A 20,436-nucleotide genomic window follows, 5' to 3' on the forward strand; every position below is an offset into this window, starting at 1 on the left:
TTATACCTAACTTTGACTTTTGTTTCTATTTTACTGTTTCAAACTTTTGCAAGTACAAATTTCAGCCACTTCGAGACTTAAAGTAACATTAGTTGTGACGTATATATAGTTATAGTAGAATCATTATGTTACAGCTACAATATTAGAGTAGACACGAAATTTCATCTAGCATATGCTTAAATTGAAAACAGACATTTTAAAAATTATTATTAAAAAAAATTCTATTTAATAAAAAAATGTTGCATCATTTTTTATTCTCAAGTTATTTAAATTAAAAAATTCTATGATTATATAATCTAGATATTTTTTTAAATTTATAACAAAAGCTTCCAAGATAAAAACACCTATTAATCAATCTTTTTACATGCGACAGGCTCGTAATAAACCAGCAGATGGAGTTGGACACGTTAATCAAAAAGGAACTACCGGACAAAAAGCACCTCTGACTGGCAGCCAAAAAGGTGCTCCTGGGGCGAAAGGCGCAGCAAAACCTGCACAAAAACCGAGTGCGCAAAAGGGACAAGTCAAAGTAACGCCTAAAGCAGCCTGTGTTAAAACTGGAAAAAATAAAAAGAAAGGCCAAAGACAACAATACGACTTGATAGTTAATATTAATATAGTAAGTACTTTGCTTCTTCTATTCCATCTACTACTACCATTATTCCTATTACATTTTATTCCATTTAAATACTCATAACGATAATGATAACCAAAGTTAAGTGAACATTTAGGAGTAAAAGATAGAGTATGATATATGACATTTATAACTGAATTCATTTGAAATTAAATAAACTATGCTGTTACATTTGATGAATATAATGATCATTACTATTGTTATTATATCATCAATACTGACTATTCATCTATGGCATGATTGTAGCAAAGATTTGTGGTACAGGTATATTCAATTCTCGAAGGCTTCTATATTGTTTTCCGTCCGGAATACACCACAATAGAGGGAACAATATTAAGCTCCAAATTTGAATGAAATTTTCAGCCAACATTTATTCTATTCAACGGTTCCAATGAGAATAACGATATTCATAATAATAGGAATAGTATTTTGATATCATCAAAATCCAAATGGTAAAGACTATGAGCCAAAAGATACTTTTCCACTCAGTATTAAATAATTAATTTTGGTCTATCTGAGAAACTGATTTTTTATTTCAATGAATTCTAAGTAAATTTGTTAAATAATGAGTTAATAACTGGAAAAGTAATTTTAATAGAGTTTAAAAAAATTTTTAAGCATTCTACAATCCAACGTAATAATTTAATGACTTAAAAATAGAATGAAAGGATTTAAAGCAACTTCAAAGAACAAAAAATAATTGAAAAATGTGGACATACCCGTAAGCCACGATAGTACGTGCTTGTCATGATATTTTTCAAAATTGTCTGCTCTTAGTCACGATTCATATAAATTATTGTGATGATTATTCGCTAACGAAGCTGAAATTTTTTGGACATTATGTTTGAAAAACACAAATGCTGCAAGCTACAACCATTTATTTTTGATGCATACTTTTACAAATATGTGACTTATTTATCAAAGGTTTCAAGTCTTTGAGTCATTAGTATGAACTGTATTTAAGAAACTAAAATTAATTTAATACAATAGCAAGAAAGAACCCAGCCTGCTTGAAAGTTACAATGACTCTTTTGCCATCAAAGCAAATATGTATCACTAAAAGAGAGGACAAGTAGACGGAAAACTATCAACTAAGTTGTTGGACTTCAAAAGAAAGAAATTTAGATGCAAAGAAATCTGTGTCATTAAATCTGTAGCGAAAAGCTATTTTTTTCTAAAGAATGTTTAATATTTTTAACATTGCATAAAAAACGATGTTATCCGTTTAATTGTAATTGTCAACTCAGGTATTTTTTTTTTTTTTTAATTCACGAAGTTTCATTATCAGAGTGAAAATTGCGAGGAAATAAACCCCTAGTGAAAATAATATTTCCTGAAATTATTTTTTCTATTAATCCTGTGAACAGCTTGAATAAAAACAAAATTAAAAAGTATGTAGTGGAATCAACATAAAACATAATGATACAGAAGGGACTTTTTTTGCTTTCATTTTACTTATAAGCAGGTGTGAAGATTCCATTCAATTTTGCCGAGTTCTAAAACTTCTAATTGATTTGATAAGAGTCTCAAGAAAGTTTGTTTGTTGATTATTATTATTATGATTAAGTTGAAAAGCAAATTTTTTACAACCATTATAAATTTATTTAGAACACTCAATTTAATTAATTTTTCACACCTTCTTACTCATCAAATCTGGACTTAAAAAAAAAAAGTTTCTTTAAAACAAAGCTAATTTTAAATATGAAGAATTAATTGCAGTCAATATTTCGTAGGGATATTTTTTTATATTTACTTCCAGACTTAATAGCAAAGTAAACAATAAAACTTTCAATGTGACTTAGATTAAAATAAAAAAAGGTAAATAAAGACAGTAAAATATATATATTGCTATTTAGTTATTTGTTATTTAAGTAGTTTAATTTGACCTACTTGGACTACTGCAGCGATGACCAATCGATAGGTCTTTAGCACCTGAACTATAATAAAGTATCGAATAGAATACTGTGGATATTCTAACCCATTGTGTTACTTCAATGCATGTAAATATCTCTCAGTATATTATTCCATCTCTCAGTTTAGCCATAAAATGCTACTTTTACGATCAATTAGATTGTTTCTACACGATAATGGAATGTAACTATACATATGGATATACTAAGCCGTTGCACTATGAACAAGTTATTCAAATAATTACTGCTAGGTTAGTGCAGTAGTTCTTCGCAAATTAGTACGGTGGTTGTACCAATTTAATATTTGTTTTCTTCCCCATCTTTCTCGTAATATCAACTGTTCATAGTTATACTATATCTCTATTGACCATTGTTCGTAAATAAAAGAAAAAAAAATATTAGGATAATTCAAATGAAACTCAGATATTTTTAGTTGTTGATCATTTGTTTTCAAAAGTAAATTTCAAAATATTTTCACACATAATTTTATTTTAATGTGCATTATTTAAGTAAATAATATTCAAAATAAGAAACAATTTTTGGCAAGTATTTTATAAACTTTTGTTCTTAGATTTTCATTTCAATTTTTTAATGTTTTTTTTTTAAAATTATAAATCATAATTAAAAGAATATAAGCAATTAATAAAATATATGTATGATAGTAATGAGCCCTTGAGGTAAATTGCAGATCAACTTACACTCTACAATCATGCTTTTTGGCAGAGTATAAAATTTCTTGTGTGAGGAACCTCGTCTCTAATAATGCGTAATGGTGCAACAAAAAAAAACCGGTTGCATCAATAAATCGTTAGAAATATACTAGTTTAAAAATGATCGAAGGTTATACTAGAGTAAACGAAGGAGCTTCCTCTTCCTTTCAAGATGTCTAACTGTCAGTGTCATGCCAGTAATCTACAACCAACTATCATTGTTGAAAGCTACCTTGCTTAAACTTTTCACAAACTAAGAACTCTCTACTTTTTTTGATAAAATAATTGTAATAAAAAACTGAGAAATTTTTTTCTATCGATGAAAGAAGTTTTTAATTCATCTATTTGCGGTGGAGTGTGGTGTATATCACTGGAAATTTCATCAACTGAAACGAAAGTATAAAGAAATAATTGGTTTGTTTACACAAAGTGTGGAGAATTGTGCTCTACACATCGAACCATCGGTATTTTAATTTAGATAAGTGAGATTCCTCTACCAGGTTTCAACCGCATTTTGCATGTTATTTGTTGATTATCTAATATATTTCGAGGCTTTAGAATCGTGGCAAGAATTAAGCCGGAACTCGTTCCCAACAAAACAGAAGTGGTTGGGGAATTTGGGAATTCTGGCAACCAACTACTGGCTGGGACGCGCCAGTAATAAATGTAGCGGACCATCTACATAAGGAGGACGCGCGTTGAGTATAGTAGCACAACCGCCATTTCCGTGAAATTCTGCTAAAATTTCTATCATAATATCTCATCTTGTCTTAACTCCCACTCACAACTAAAAATCGACAGTTCGTTTATTGCGGAAACTTGAGATCAATGAATTTTCTCATAAAATTCACGTGCACGTGCGCCAGTGGAAACTAGTTTATTTCTTCAAATCAAAAGTGTTTATAAAGAGTTGATCAAGTGTGAAGGAGTGAAGCACGTGACTAATGGCTGAGGCGGAGAAAAAATACACAACAGCATATGGAAAGTATAGAAGACTCACGAGTACTATTGATCCTCATATAAGACAAATCAGTGTAAGTTTTCCGGTATTGAAGATTTTTTTTTTCCTCATCTTATTTCATATAGTAACTGAATCAAAACTGAACTAACATCATCAGCTATACAGTTGGTTCCGCGCCAAAAGTGACAATAAAAGAATCATACATCTGTAGACATGACAATTGTCTATAGATAACACTATTCTATCTTGGATCATATACTAGAAGACTAGATGTTGGTTTTATTATTAAAGCATAAATTATTTATAGATAATTATTCCAGCTGTGTATTACTAAATTTACAATGATATGGTTTAGTTATTTTCAAGGAAATACCGAAAAATAAACAATAAACTTCATTAGTGGCTTTCGTGAAGGTTGATTTTAAAATATTGAACTGTAAGTTTCTAACCTTGCTAATAAAACTCAAGGCTACATATTTGTTTCTGATAAATATCTAAATGGACAGCATTAAATTCAGTCGTGTCATCATTTATAAACAGCGAGACAACACACACGTGTCTCCCACAACGAAAAATTTGCTTCCGAGCTTTTTTTATCTACAAAACAAACCGAAAGATCTACAAGAGTAGTGATATTATTATTAGACAAAAATCCCAAACATGTCGTATCATGAAACGTGCTTACATCTCAGTGGCACGCATATTCATTCGAATTGAAAAAAGATCTATTTTATGACGATATTGCCTGATTTCTCTGACTCTAAATATAGTCTGTCACATGTGACACATGAAAAGGAAAAAAGAATATGTAAATCACCACCCAAGTAATCGTGACCGAGTTTTTTTTTTCACCGGAAATAAATGTGAACAATTTTTTCCCTTCTGTACTGTGATTCAGATGAACTGACTGCTGTCTTGTATTCATTCAGCAATTTATGAGACATTGTACTTATCCCCTGTGTACCTGACGAATCGAATACATGAAAAGTTTAAATATGTAAATTTCTTGAGATGATTTTATTGATAAATGATGGTTAATTTATTTTTTAAATAACAAAAATGAATTAATTCCTTAGAATCAACTATGGATTTGCAAAATGTCCAGTAAATTCATATCAACATAAGCAAAATATTTGCTTAGTAATATGATCATGATTTAATTGAAAATTTTTAATTATAAAAAAATATTTTAATTAATTTTCTATTTCACAATTCCAACCACTTTTAAGAGCTCCATAACAAGAAATGAATTAATTTGACCAGTCTCGAAAATAATTCATTACCGGTCTCGTTAGTAGCTTGAAAAAAAGTACTTTTATATTTAAAAATAAACGAATCAAACTAATTAATAGAACATTTTCGTATTTTTTTTATTTATATTAGCATGTAAATGCGGACAGGTCCGGGGTCTATGGAGAACTTTTAATGACCTAATTATGCTGCTGCGGATATCCGTTAGCATAGCTAGTGCACGTTGGTTGCAATCACAGTTTACTGTGGCACATATTACTAATAATACAGGATATAACCACTTCCGTAGAACCGCAATACATATATACATATATTTTCGGTTCGAAAGTTGAGAGAGATTTTCGGCAATCAGCCAAAGTCTTGTCATCTTTTGATCTTATCATTCTGGAGATGCAAATTCCAATGCCTTAGATAAGTCGATGGGATTTTACTTCAATAAGTACATTGATCGTTTATGCAGTAAATGGAATATATTCTATGTACATAAATGTTATAAACTCTATATACTATGTATCTAAATCCCTACTCATTAATGTACGTTGAGGAAGTGATATTAAAAGGAATTAAGTAGGAATAAAATCACTTATGAATTCATCAACTTGATGGATTTTTTATGAACGTATTAAAACATACTTCTATTTGTTTTAGTCGGAGTATGGACTTACAGAGGATCAAGTTGCAGGTGAGTCTTTTGCACTAATATAAATGTCCATAGGTTATTTATTTTTATGGGATATAATTCAGACCACTTTATATATTTTTTAAACTATTAGCAATCTATTAACGATCGCGAAAAGAATTAAAGTCTAAATGCCCTTCCATCATTTAATTTTCAATGAAAAAAAATTTATTGCAGTTGCTTGAGTATAAGTAAAACATTATTAATCTTATCTAAATCTAATGAGTTATCTGGTACAATTTAATAAAAATATATCAAGATTAATATCAAGGTTTATTAATTGAAAACTCTGATTAAAATTCAAACTAATATCGTTTCACTCTTTATCCTTATTCGCGGAGTTGATTTATACTATTTTCTTGTTGACATTAAGCTGTTTACAAATGTGGAGTAATTTACACATATTACAAACTGTTTTAAGAAATGTAAAGGTTATGGATGTGAAAGGGAGTGTTTGCGGTCACGAAATTTCAAGTATTTACAATTTTGCTGTACACACCTATCCATGTAAACATGATATTAAAAAAATTTTCATAACCACAACAGTTGAAAATTTTATTTAATGCATAAATTAAAAATTATCTTTACACAACCATAATGATCATTAAATAAATCCCAAATGCAAACTAATTTCAAAAACTAAATATTCATTTAATAAATATTACTTTTTATTAAATATTCATATTAAAAGAGATAACTTTTCATCGAAATAAATAGCTTTTATGAAGTTTGCTGTATAATAAGGTAATAATCGACACATACTTATAATGAATGGTATGAAAGTTTATCAAACTTTGACTATCTTAAGGAATCTGGGTCATTTTACAAGTTAAGCCTATTTCTGTCATGGTATTGGTACCGTAAATTTATATTAACTAAACGAGATTCCACGAAAGCGAATAGATCCTATTTTGATCTCCCAATGGGCCTCTACGATGGCCATTTATATGTCAATATCAATTCCAACAGATTGTATTAACTATTTTACTTGTCGAAATTCGCAATGAAATAAACTCAATTAATAACAGAGTTCGAAAAAAAATCTGATCATGCATCTCTTTTTTTCAACAATATTACTGTTAAAATAAAATTGGATAAATAAATAAAAAGTGCAATAAAAATTTAGACTGCTAGCAATAAACTATATTGATTATTTTCGAAAGTTTGGATATGGTTTGAATCGCTTTTTAAACAAATAATCTCATTTTAATGATAAAAAATAATAAGTTTTTCAAATTTTGAACAAATAATTGTGGAAAAAACATTTCATAGTCATAAAAATAATTGTTTTTGGAATAAAATTGACAAAAATAGCATATTATTTTATAACTGACAATAAATTTCATATATCACCTGACATTTCATTAACAAAATTTAACCATTTACACGACATAAAATAAATTCAAGTTGCAAGAGCGTTCATGAGTCTAAACATCGTAGAGCTTGGATAGGAACACGAGAACTCACTCGGGGGCTTTAAGATCAAGATTTATAATATCGACTATCAGAAAGTATAATAGTGTGTGGAGAATTCTGGCTAGGCGCCCAGTAGCTTTTACATGAGATCTGTGCTTTCAAGTCATAACCCAGTGACCAAATCGTGATGTATGTCTATACGTATTTTACACATAAGTGTGCACAAAAGTATAAGATTAATCGACAATGAAATTTACGCATATAAAAGATTATGTTGACAATCGTAAGTTTCCAATGGATAAACATTGCCAGATGATTTCATTGAGCCTTTTATTTGTTAGCTTGCTTGCGTGTTCAACGAATGTACTTCATCGTCGCCAGAAAGTCGCTCAAGTTTTTTTTTTCTACCCCAACTATCTGAATTTATTTATGATTTCCATACAACAAAATTTTGTATTAAACGATCCTATTAACCCTGACCGGGATATAAGTAGAACGAACAATAAATATTTATTGTCATAAATTATTGTCATTTTCCAGAATTCAAAGAAGCTTTCATGCTTTTCGACAAAGACGAAGATGGTATGATCACAATGGCAGAACTTGGAGTTGTGATGCGTTCTCTTGGACAGAGACCTTCAGGTGAATAATTTAATTTCAATTAGTTACTTATAAATTTATTACTCTTAGTATCAGTATCATTGTTTCTTTAAACTTAACTTTATTATTTACTTAAAGTTATTATTATCTTAGTTTTAATTTATTTATTAAAAAGTGATATTATTAATTATTGAGATTTTTTTAAGCTTATTTAAGAACTCACTAACGTTAGAGCTTTCACAAAAGAAAATGAATTATTCCAAGTACTCAAGTAGATTTTACTTTTTGTCTTTACCTATTTAATCTTATCTACGCAATTGAAGAATGCAACAGAATAGCAAGTATACTTTATTCAAAGCTTTTGACATGAGATTCTTTTTCAGTCAACTACTGACTATTGTCTCAAGAATTTACTTGAATAGCTATGAAGAATTTTTAACAATATTATATTTCACATAGCACATAAGTAGTTTGAATAAGTTTTTAACAAGCTTTTTCTTTTCTTATATTTTTGACTTTTTTTTTTTTTATTTTAACATAACTATTTGCACTTTAAAACGTATGTGTTTTTAGAAACAGAATTGCGGGACATGGTTAACGAGGTTGACCAAGACGGAAATGGTACTATTGAATTCAATGAGTTCCTTCAAATGATGTCGAAGAAAATGAAAGGTGCTGATGGAGAAGCTGAGCTACGAGAAGCATTCAGGTAGTTTTTTTAATTATTAATACAAAAATGAAAATAGGTCACAACTTTCATTTTGACAGTAATTAAGTATTTATACAAACTCATGAAAAATTTTTATTTACTTTAGAATTTTTTTTTTTTTTTTCAAACTTAAATTTATCAATGATTTTTTGTTACATTGATACTACTCACATCATTGTAAATATTTAATATATGCTCAGATGACACTAGTACTTTTTTTAAATTATAGATCTGAAAATCAATACTGTCTACCTTTCATGTAAATCCTAAAATCGTAAAGCTTGTATAATTTATGAAGAGCTTTATAAATCTCATTGTAATAAACATGAAATTAATTCAACATCTAGTCAATTTTTAAATAATCAAAATGGATAAGTCCAGATAAACTTTACTATTTAGGCATTCATATGATGCTTTTAAGTAAAATACGAATTGTTTTACAGAGTATTTGATAAAAATAATGATGGACTGATCTCATCTATGGAATTACGCCATGTGATGACGAATTTAGGAGAAAAACTTTCTGAAGAAGAGGTAGACGACATGATTAAAGAAGCCGATTTGGATGGTGATGGAATGGTAAATTACGAGGGTGAGTAATTCAAACACCATCTGGTATAATGATAAAAAACTTTAAAATATGTAAAAGTTAATATTATAATTTTTATCACTAAAAACTTTCAGAATTCGTAACAATTCTAACGTCAAAAAATTAGTTGGTGCAAATAATTAAACTGCAAGTTACGGACGAGAAAACTATACCGATTATAAACTCTTGAAAAAAATTTCAAGCATTAATCTGCAGATGAATAATACTGCAGTAATAAAAATATGTTTTGATATTCCGTAACGTTGAAAGCGCCTCGAGGGATAATAAAATCTATAATAAAGGCAAGATACAAAGGGAAGAAGCAAACTTTCTTCAGGATAAAAGGGCAGATGATCAAATTTCTAAAACTTTCAATGCCTCGACAAGATTCGTTTACTCAACGAATAAATCAGCTAATTACATCACGAAACTGTTTTTACTTATTTTTTAAATTAATTTGTTCTTAGATTAGGTGAGAATAAGAACAAGGTTGCATCCTAAAACAATCAATTGAGCTTCAGTTAGCATACCTATACATATATAAATATTTAATGTATTTATATATCGCCGTTTATAACTGCATTAAGTCAATGAAAACGGCTTTCTATTGTTATAAAATCTTTAATACCAATTATTTATTTGCTATTCAAACTATTTCCAATAATCTAACCAAATATTAACTTTCAATTTTGTTAAAACTTGATATAAAAAATCCATTCTCTCACCAATTGCCAATTCAGATAAACTTATAAAATATAATTTCACTATTCTAATTAATGATTTGATAATCAAAAATATATTATATTTTAATTTTGGAAACGTCAAGTTCCTGAACTGAAAAACTACAAAATTCAAATTTATTTTATTTTTATGGCAGTTTTTTTTTTACTATTAGTCGAATTCTAAAGCTATCAGAGAAATTTACAGAATTGATATAACAATACTATGAATATCAAAGGAAACATTTTGACATCAAATATATACTTTAATTCGGTATATCTTCGTCACTGTCTTTCTCTATAACTACACAAGCAAATGAATATCGTGCACCTTCTAGAAACCCCTGAGATGATGACATTTGAGATAAAAATTAAAACATAAATCAATTTATAAATATTAGGTAATATCTCACGCATTAACAATTCTATATGATTAATCGATGCGTGGAATAAATAATAAAAGGTGAATATTGATGTAGATTATGTAGTAAAATTAATGGTATTGGTAACATAGAATATTTTCGTTGTTTCATAAATAATAAAACAAAAATTAAATATTTTAGAAAATATAACAACAATTTAAAATCCTGAACATTATGCGATCGATTGATAATTATACACTCCGGAATGAAATTGAGATAATTTATTAATCGATTTTTAATAAATTATTTTTTATCAAATAAATTATTTAATACTTGAAAATATGAATTAATTAAACATAAGGAATTCATCTGACGTTAATAGTAAACTAAAATACTGCAAATAATACAAATTCTAAAGAAACATTCAGAGGTATAAAATATTTTGAAAAATATTAGACAAATATTTTTATAATCATGACTTATTTATTCGTTGAGTCTATAAAAAAAACCGAGCGCTTTTTTTCTAGTTTTATTTCTAAGTGTATAATTGACCGAAAGATAGGAATAATGAGAAATGAAAAAATAAAGAGGAAACAATGTCGTTGTTATCATCGGTAACGTCGATGATTATTCACAGCGATAGACAATAATGTGTTGTGTTGTACTTGTTCGGATGTTGATTAAAAAAAAAAAAAACATACGATGTACTAATTTATTCATGTAAGATTATAACAAATTAGTATCTATATATTATATCTGATAAATAAATTTTTGTGAAAAAAAAACGCACATTAAGATAAGAAAAATATATTTGAAGACAAGTAAAGTGCCACCATCGACGTTCCCGATTATTACTTGACATTATGTTACAGTAAGAATCGATTGTACTTATAATAAAACAGCATTCATAAAATAAAAATAAATAAAGTACCTTGAATAATGCTGTTAGATGTTAGCCAAGATATACAATGTCAGGGTGAAAAACTTCTTATACAAATAATACAATGTATAAGCCATTGACAAGATAATTGCGATGAGCCAATTCAAATAGTAATATAAAACGTCCCAAAGACAATATCTGACAGATTAAAAATACATTTATCCAAGCATGGGTTAGTCATTATTAAGGCGGCCTAAATTCTACTATTTCCATACAATTTCTAACGAAATATTTACGATAAAAAAAAACTTGTTCAGCATCAATTACTCCATTCTAAATGGAATAAAATTCCTAAGCTTGCATTTTTGCCACAATCTATAAAAAATTAATTATTCCTCTCCTCCCTCTCATTAGCCATCTCAAGGCTACGAAAAGTGTTCACGATGTTTTTAACTTCATCGAATCTTATTCACTTAAAATGATTAATTATTTATTTTATCTAAAATATTTATACCTAATATTATATTAGTAAATTAAAATTAAAATTATTTTCAATTTATATTTGCAAACCACAATTACATAAAATTTATTATGAATTTATTTCATTATTATAAATATTATATTTTAATAATTATTACAATTAATGGTAATAATAGGCCGTCATGACTATCCAAAATATTAATAAATGTAATAATTTATGTAACTGTTAACTTACTATTTCCAGATCAGAAAACAGTATCTTTCGAATTTATTGAGTCGAAAGATTTATTTATCTCGGTCTAATCAAAAAATATTTTTATAGCTTAAAGTCCTTAAATACACACGTGTGCATCATGACTTAAGGTGTACACATTATAATTAAAATCATGATATTGTTATGTATATGTATATCAATAATTGAGGGTGCAGGTCGTCCTAAAAAATGCCACTTGTGATGAGATAAATTGTTCTTATAGCTTATTTTTTATTATTAAGGTCTTCCTCATATCTAATTATGTTCTTTGTATTAATTGACTGCGTTTTGATGTAACATTAATTTAATAGCTTTGTAATATTTATTTGCTTCATCAGCTATAATTATAATTACAACGAACCTAATTAAGTATTCATCAATCTTAATGATCTATAGAATCTATTTGTTTTTATAATAAAAATATCAAAAAAAAAACTATTGATAAATAATATATTTGAAATAATTCTTTTAAATAATAAGAAATTTTAAATTAGTTGAATTCCATTGAGAAAAAATGTTGACATTTTTTTCATACTGTCATAATATCATAATAATCAATAAGAAACATGTAATAAAAAAAAATATCATGTACGTTAAAGTTGCAAAATAATCAAATGACATTAATTAAATAACTTTAAAAAACCTAATTATTATATAAAAAAAATAAACATTTAGATATGTAAACCAGTTAGAAAATAATTTAGATGGCAACTCCTGAAAAAATGAAATATTATGCAGACTGCAAAATCATTCAGTTGCTAAATTGATGCTAAAAAAATTGACAACAATTTTTGCACTGAATTATACTTGTTATTCTATGATTGATATTATACTGATGCAATGTACATGTATGTAGGTATATATTTACATTGCTGAAATATATAAATCAGAAGACATGAAAGTTACCATGAACCCGAAAAAATCGTGTCAAAAAAATAGTGCAACAAAAAAAAATTGCAAGTAACTGTTAGATGTTAAACGTTTTAAATAATAAAAACATATAAAATAAATTAAATATAGAATCATAGATCATGTACTAAAATGATCTTTGAATGATTTCATTCGTATTACCTAGAATTAAGGTTGGATGATTGTATGTGATTTTTTCAACTACTTATTACTATATATTAATTATCTTATTAATTGTCCGTTAAATATATCAAATATTTATATGATGATTTATTATTGTAATAAAAGAATTAAAAATTTTTTAATTATTCAAATACTATAAATTTTAAACCAAAGAGGATCTTGAGATAAAGTCATTTTTCAAGGAATTGCAGAGAGTATTTAGAAAATTATTCAGATAAATAATTGAAGAATTTAATAAATTACTATCTTTATCAAAGATAAACCCATTTAATTTAATAATTCAATAATGGGTTATTTTTCATAGAAGTTTGACCTAAAAATATTGCAAAATGAATACCATTGATAAATATATTATAACAAAAGATATAGAAACAAGTCTTTCACTATTTTATTAAGTAAAATAAATATTATATAATAACTGAATATCGGAATAGAAAGGATATGGATCGCAGCAGCTGGACTGTATAAGATTTATTATCATTTTACTTTGGAGAAACTAAAAATATTAAACAATTGAAAAGACAAGAATCATATTCACTGGATTATATGGTTAGCTTGGAATTAAATTTTGAAAAATAATATCAACCAACTATTCAATATAATGCACATGGGAATTCTATCATCAAAGAAATTTAATATTTATTAATTTTTTTCATTGAATAAATTCTGTTAATGATCTGATAAATTTACTTACAATAGTTTCAAAAAACATATACATATTTTTTTTTAATTTGCTCCAGGCTAACTATATTAAAGGTTTATACTTCTTTAAAAAAAATATATGTATATGGAGCATACAATGAAATATTATTATAACAAGTTCAGACTTATTTTATTTTATACATGAACAAAATAAACTAAAAATATTTCTACAAGATTTGCTCTTCGATAGAAACGCTTGCAAAATTATTTTTTTAGAATACATTTTTCTATAATTATCAATTGCTACTATTTTTATGTAAAAAAATGTTTATAGTACTAAAGCTTTCGATACTAAAAATAAAGGAATTTGAACATGAAAATTACCAAATTTTAATAAAATTTTGAATGTCTAGTAAAATCGAATCATTTGGATCTAATAAAAGAAAAAAAAGAAAGAAAAAATATTAAATAACAATTTTGAAAATTTACTTTAACTTTTACACTGTTCATGCACTTTGACTATGCTAAATACATTGGCAATATGCAAATCAAATTTTTATGAACATGAAAGTTATTGGAATTTATTAATCATAATTACTTATTGCAATACCATTCGATTTATAGCACTAATGGTAACAATAGTTTATTATAATATATTATTTATAACACAAAAAAGAATATATATATCTATATATATATATTGCTCTGAGTATGACGAAGCACAATCAGTATAAAGCAAAGGTTTTGGATCAGTAGTTATCTCAAATTTGTTACGATAAATGAAGCTTAAAAAAAATTTGATAGATACAATTATGTAGAAAAATTTATCCTTTTTTGAATACGTGAAAAAGTTCTGCTAAATGTGGAGAAATCAGGCATACGTGCCTCTGTGTTGAAAAAATTTTATTATGTACATGTGATTAAACGAATTCCCAATATTGGAATAGTTCTACATCTAGTTACTGAACTAAATTATTTTTCAATAATCAATTAATCACTCTCTAATCTCTCAGTAAAATCACTCTATTTTCTACAATCCAGAGTATCGTAAGAGATCTGCTTCATTCATGTTTCGTCATAAAGTAAAACATGATTTAACCGTTGAAAGATGAGTATGTGTGATGTTAGATGTATGTCAACAATCATGTGTTTAATGTCTTGTAAGTATTGTGAGAATAGAAAATAAACTGAGACAAACGGTGACGATGTGTACTGATGGAATGTACTACATGTATCACATTATCCATGAAATATAGCCATTTTTTAATGGATATTTTATTGTCTATTTCTATTATTTCTACTACATGTTCCTCTCTTGTAAGCGTAAAATAATTGCATAATTTTATTTCCAATCATTTTTAGGAAGAAAAAAAAATTAATTTAAACGTATGTATTTTGAAACACATCTTTTTGATTGGAGTACATATATAAAGTGAGTGATTCAAAGTAGTCGCAATGAAAAGATAGGAATTTTTTTGAATACCTTTTTATGTTTTTCTTATTATATGTTGTTCAGCGGACGCAATTTACTGATTTTATATCGAAAAATCTTACCTTGTTTATTTTGATGTCCTAGAAGCTTTTCCAGGAATTCACCTACTCCAATTTATTGCTCGCAACACAATAAATTTGCTCTACTTGTATTAACACACTACAAAACGCTTCATTTTTACACTTAAATAATAGATACACTTTTTAATTATACAAAACTATTATTTTTTGTACAAAAAAACACTAAAAAATTAATAAAATTAACTAACGGACTAATGACGCCGTAATCGCAAACCACCAAAATAAGTGCTCCGATTGTATTACTGACAATAAACGTTGTTCACGACTAATTATTGATCTAAAATGACTCTATGGCTTTAAAAAACTTTATTATATATTAAAAATTATATTTATTTACTTCGATAATTTAATTTTTATACTATTTTAACGGAATTTTGTACGCGGGCTTGAAAATCATATCCACCGACGCCGGTAGACGCTACGAAACTACCAATACGCATGCAGTTTCCCCGCCTGCGCAGTAACTGCGTGCGCCGACAGAACACGGACTAACATTTTCCCGCGTAAATCTTCTACTCCGAAACAAAAAAAAAAAAAATTTGGAGTAAGCTACTTTTATATAAATGTATGTATATTATATAACAACAAATGAAATTAACTTATTAAATTATTTTTATACAACACTGTCCAATATTTCGAAAAAAATCTTCTGAAAAATATAAAATCAAAAAATTTAATTTTTAAGAGCACATTAAAAATGGAGTAGAGTGTTATGTGATTTGATTCTTTTCCTAAAAGTATTGTCTCTAATTAACAGTAAATAATTTTTTAAAAATATCATGCAGATTATTAATTAATTAAAATGACAGATTAATTGAAATATGACAGAATCATTACAAAATTGTGAATTAATAAGTACATAATGACTTAGACAGTGTTTATTAACAATAAAATTAATACCATCATCTATACAAATATAGCAGAATAATAATATAATATCAAAGATTCGACTGGGTTAGAATTACTTAAGTCATATAATGTGTCAAAGTATAAATTTTGAAAAATAAAATGGTTCATGAAAATAAATTTTCTATTATCTGTTCAATTCAAATTCATTATTAGACAATATATTCGCACGCATTCACAATGATGACATCAGTAAAAGTAATGCCATAGTAGTAAATTCATTCATCATAAAACAAGTGTGAATATTTACAATTATATTGCGCTCATCACTCTAGTATATCGAATTTTTGATTGATTGTTATAAAGGTTGAATGAAATGAATCTTATAATTTACTGTATTAGTTATAATAGCTCACAGTTACTTCTATAAGTTATAATAATAAATATCTTAAATTTGAATAAAACAATAAACTGAATAAATTTATAATTGAATGGAATCTCCATAATTACTTGATCACCATAATTGAATACTTCATTTTTTTTTACCTTTTGTACTAGACTTTTGAATTTTATAAATCATTTTAACACAAAAATATATCAAAAATCTATTACCAATAACTGAAAAAATATGTTCTTTTTTTATTAACGAATATAAATGTAATTTTTTACTGTCAATTCAGAAACTTTTTTTTTCTTTCATGATTAATCCCTATACCCTGAATAAAAAATATAATTATACAAACAACATTCGTCATTTACATATTTGCTAAAGTAAATTAAAATTTTCTATGATTTTTGTTAATTAACCAATAAAATAGTTCAATAGTTACAGTCAAGCGTGAAAGTTATGTATAGTTATCCTTATTGTATCTTTATTCACGTCCTACTACTTTAGTAAATAAGGCCCAAATAACTGTTAGAGTATTGATTCACATATTTATTTATACTTCAATTATCATTCCTTAAACTGCATCATTAGAATCCAATTACTCCAAAATAATTCTTCATTTGCACATATTCATAAAGTCGAGGCATCAGTTTGTTTTATCCCAACGGGATCATCAATACTATGATACTATTGAGATAAATAAAAATCTTCGGGCAACTTATCAACTCATCCTATATTGAGCTGTTTAATTTTTTAATCATGCTTATCATCACATTCACAGTTCGTCCTTTAATAAGGTGTACCTATTTTTGCTAGGGGCCAGTTTCTTAAAGGTTGACTCTGGAGGAGTTGTTGGTATTTTTGGTTGATCTGCGTCTGGCACTTGGAGACTAGGATCGGGTCCATAATGGTATTCACGATGAAGTTTACCCGAATAAAGATCACGAAGGAAATTTTTTAATTTACTAGGGGTGTGAATGTCTGAATATTTTGGGAATAAATACATATGTCGAAAACTGTCAATTGCAATTAGAGGCAAATCTGAGGAATTTTTTCCTAAATGGTGAAGTGGGTGGGCAAATTTGAAACCATCAGCAGTGAGGAAATTGACGTTTTCTACAAATTATAAAATATTTATAATAGTTATAAGTTTGAAAGAAAATAATCTAATATCAAATCAAATACGTACGTTTCTCATCCACAAGAAAATTTGTAACGACATCTTTAAATTCTTTCACACTCTTAACATCATCTGGAGCATGGAAAAGGATTAAGAATGGTAAACCTTCTTCAGTTAACTCTTCAGCATTCTCGAAGGTGATCTCTCGTACTAATGGTATACATTTTTCTTGAGCCCAAATGTTGAGCTCATCAAAATTATGAAGACTTCCTTTATATGTTTCATCTTCATCATTCGATAAGGCTCTATCTGGTCGAAATACGATGATTGGTTGGCCAGGAGGATGCATAGCTTTACTAACTTCCCTATAAAAAAAGATTCAATGATATTCCAACAAATACACGATTACTATTGACATTGATAAATAATTTCAGCTGAAAAAAATTATTAAAAAGCTACGAATAATATACAAAATAAAAAAAAATAAGCAATATTATCAGTAATTCTTTTTTGTTAATTATAAATATTTATATCTAAGCTCAATCCCCATGGATTAAGTTTTTATTGTACGTAAGAGAATGAAATAATATTCATTAAAAAAAAAACTAGACCTATTTGCTCGACGAATTTATTCAGTTACTTACGATTCGAAGAATTGTCCGATTTGACAGGATTCTTTGGAGCAAAAGCTTGTCAAATTACATTTAGATTTAATTATATTAAACATTAATTCAATATGTTGTTCAAAATCATATAATAATTTCAATTAGATTTTAGCTCACAAGAAAAGTCTTTGCAAATTGTTACTTTTTTCATCTAAGCGAATGACCCGGCTCATTAAATTTTATTTTTGGTTTTTTATACTTCACTATTGAATATTCTTCATATTTATTATAAATTATTAAATCAATCATAATGAAGTAGATTAGTTATTGGAAAGACTTCTTTTGTATAATTTGATTTTTTAAATTAAAATTTCTGAAACTTACCCGAAACCAACGTGGAACTGACAATCATCTTTCAAATTTGTTGCTACTCGTCTGAATTTTTCATATTCAGGAACATCTTTTCTATCAAAATAACCTATTATCATGCGTTTCTTATCATCTAAATCCATCAACTCTTTGAGATCATGAAATTCTTTAATTGGGTCTTCTAACTGTTTTTTAACAAACTCTACAAACGCCTCAACTGATCGTTGACCTCTATATTCTCGTTTTGTTGGTTGCCCATTTTTAATTACTTTTAATGTTGGGTATTTTGTTATTTGGAACCTCGATGCTATGGAAGCTAAAATAGTGAATAGATAAATTATATCATGAGTCTATCGTTAAAAATATAAAATTTAATATTAAAAATAAGCATACACTCTGCATCACAATCTACTTTGCCCATAACTACTCTTGTTGGAAAGGCCTCCCTGACTTTATCCGCTGCTTCATCAAATACTGGTGCTAATATATTACTAAACCGACACCAATCTGCATAAAAATTAATGAATACTAACTCATTAGACGCTGGAACAAAAAATATTTAATAATTAATACTCAATAAAAAATATATGTATGATCAATTTTTTTAGTCATTTAAATGAACTAATGAGGACAAATTAGAATAATAAGTATATGTATATATTTATTTATATATCAATGATAATGATTCAAAAAAATAAAAATTAGATAAAAGAATATTAACAAGTTATTTTCAACAACTTTTATTGCATAACTCAAATATTTCATGTATGAAATACTCTAAATTAAAAATAGTGATAAAATAATAATAGCGTTGTAAAAAAATTTTATAGCAAGTGAAATTTTCATGTAAGTCGTTGATTATAATACTTGATATTTACCTAATGTCATATCAATATCTTTTTGAGTGAGTTGTACAGCACCTCCATCAACTTGACTTTGTGTCAAGAATATCTAAAAGAAAATCGAGATTGTTATTGATATTCTACAATAATAAATTGTTTGATAGAATTTTGATAAATTTTGAATCATTTTCAACATGCAGGTCATATTTTTAATAAAAGAATAGTAAAGTTTGAATTATACCAGAATATTATAAATGACTGAAAAAAATAATATCATCAAAAAACTTGTTGGATATATTTATAAATATAATTAATTAAACCCTTTGCCACTCATCTAAATATTCTTCTTAGTTAATTACAGTCTGTTATCGGTTACTTCAAACGTGTCACTTGAGACGATGACAAATTTGAAAATTATAAATGATTATTACACAATTGAATATAAAAAAATAACTTACTGATAAAATAGTGAAAAGGATATATTTATGGTGGAAGAAATTACGTGAATCAGGCATTTTGTGATCATTAATTAGCTAAATTCTGTGTTTAAAAATGCCAACATCGACAAACACCCGAAGATGTGTCAACTGTCGTGAACTATGGTGTGAAACTTAAGATTTATAGTGGTTGATATCGAAAAATTACTATCGATAGATCGGAATTAAAATTAATTCATACCAACTCAAAAAATTCATTTTATATTGTTGGTAATAATACAACTCTTTAATCGACTGCTGACACTGGTCTCTGACTGATGATAAAGTCGAATTCTTCCAATGATAGTCGACAGTATTTTAAATACCACTT

At 27.0% G+C, this 20,436-nt stretch overlaps 2 protein-coding genes and 1 long non-coding RNA gene across 6 annotated transcripts in view; 1 reads left to right on the top strand and 2 right to left on the bottom strand.

The window, feature by feature from the left end:
- LOC118073858 (neo-calmodulin-like) overlaps positions 1-12,579 on the top strand; it is a 65,417-nt gene extending 52,838 nt beyond the window's left edge. For 3 of the 4 annotated variants that reach the window (XM_035094613.1, XM_035094611.1, XM_035094612.1), the window contains 6 exons: positions 374-619; positions 6,115-6,148; positions 8,102-8,203; positions 8,735-8,870; positions 9,314-9,462; positions 9,555-12,579. In XM_035094613.1, coding sequence (XP_034950504.1) covers positions 374-619; positions 6,115-6,148; positions 8,102-8,203; positions 8,735-8,870; positions 9,314-9,462; positions 9,555-9,586 — 699 coding nt within the window. In that variant the 3' untranslated portion in view covers positions 9,587-12,579. Of the gene's footprint in view, positions 1-373; positions 620-3,404; positions 4,289-6,114; positions 6,149-8,101; positions 8,204-8,734; positions 8,871-9,313; positions 9,463-9,554 lie in introns of those variants that run through there. The other variant, XM_035094614.1, reaches the window with a different exon arrangement.
- LOC118073861 (uncharacterized) overlaps positions 1-15,871 on the bottom strand; it is a 178,713-nt gene extending 162,842 nt beyond the window's left edge. Inside the window, exon 1 of the long non-coding RNA XR_004691143.1 lies at positions 15,442-15,871. This is a non-coding gene — a long non-coding RNA (uncharacterized lncRNA). The remainder of the gene's footprint in view (positions 1-15,441) is intronic.
- A 1,350-nt stretch (positions 15,872-17,221) lies between these two features.
- On the bottom strand, positions 17,222-20,226 carry ERp44 (Endoplasmic reticulum protein 44). The gene is made up of 6 exons (XM_035094771.1): positions 20,088-20,226; positions 19,666-19,738; positions 19,181-19,330; positions 18,803-19,103; positions 17,883-18,178; positions 17,222-17,809 (listed from the first exon to the last, which is right to left on the bottom strand). The coding sequence occupies exons 1-6, from the start codon at positions 20,142-20,144 to the stop codon at positions 17,469-17,471; spliced, it is 1,218 nt and encodes a 405-aa protein (XP_034950662.1). The 5' UTR covers positions 20,145-20,226; the 3' UTR covers positions 17,222-17,468.
- Between the last annotated feature and the right edge of the window lie 210 nt (positions 20,227-20,436).

This window comes from Chelonus insularis, unplaced genomic scaffold, assembly GCF_013357705.1.
Source record: "Chelonus insularis isolate UGA/USDA-ARS -01 unplaced genomic scaffold, ASM1335770v1 scaffold_714_pilon, whole genome shotgun sequence".
Lineage (NCBI taxonomy): Eukaryota > Metazoa > Arthropoda > Insecta > Hymenoptera > Braconidae > Chelonus > Chelonus insularis.

Bases quoted from the DNA above. Each gene is read 5' to 3' on its own strand.
- ERp44 (XM_035094771.1), bottom strand. From the start codon at position 20,144: ATGCCTGATTCACGTAATTTCTTCCACCATAAATATATCCTTTTCACT. The intron at 18,179-18,802 runs GTAAGTTTCAGA...CTTTTTTTATAG, and splicing joins CAGTTCCACGTTGGTTTCGG to GGAAGTTAGTAAAGCTATGC. The intron at 17,810-17,882 runs GTACGTATTTGA...TATAATTTGTAG, and splicing joins TTTTCTTGTGGATGAGAAAC to AAAACGTCAATTTCCTCACT.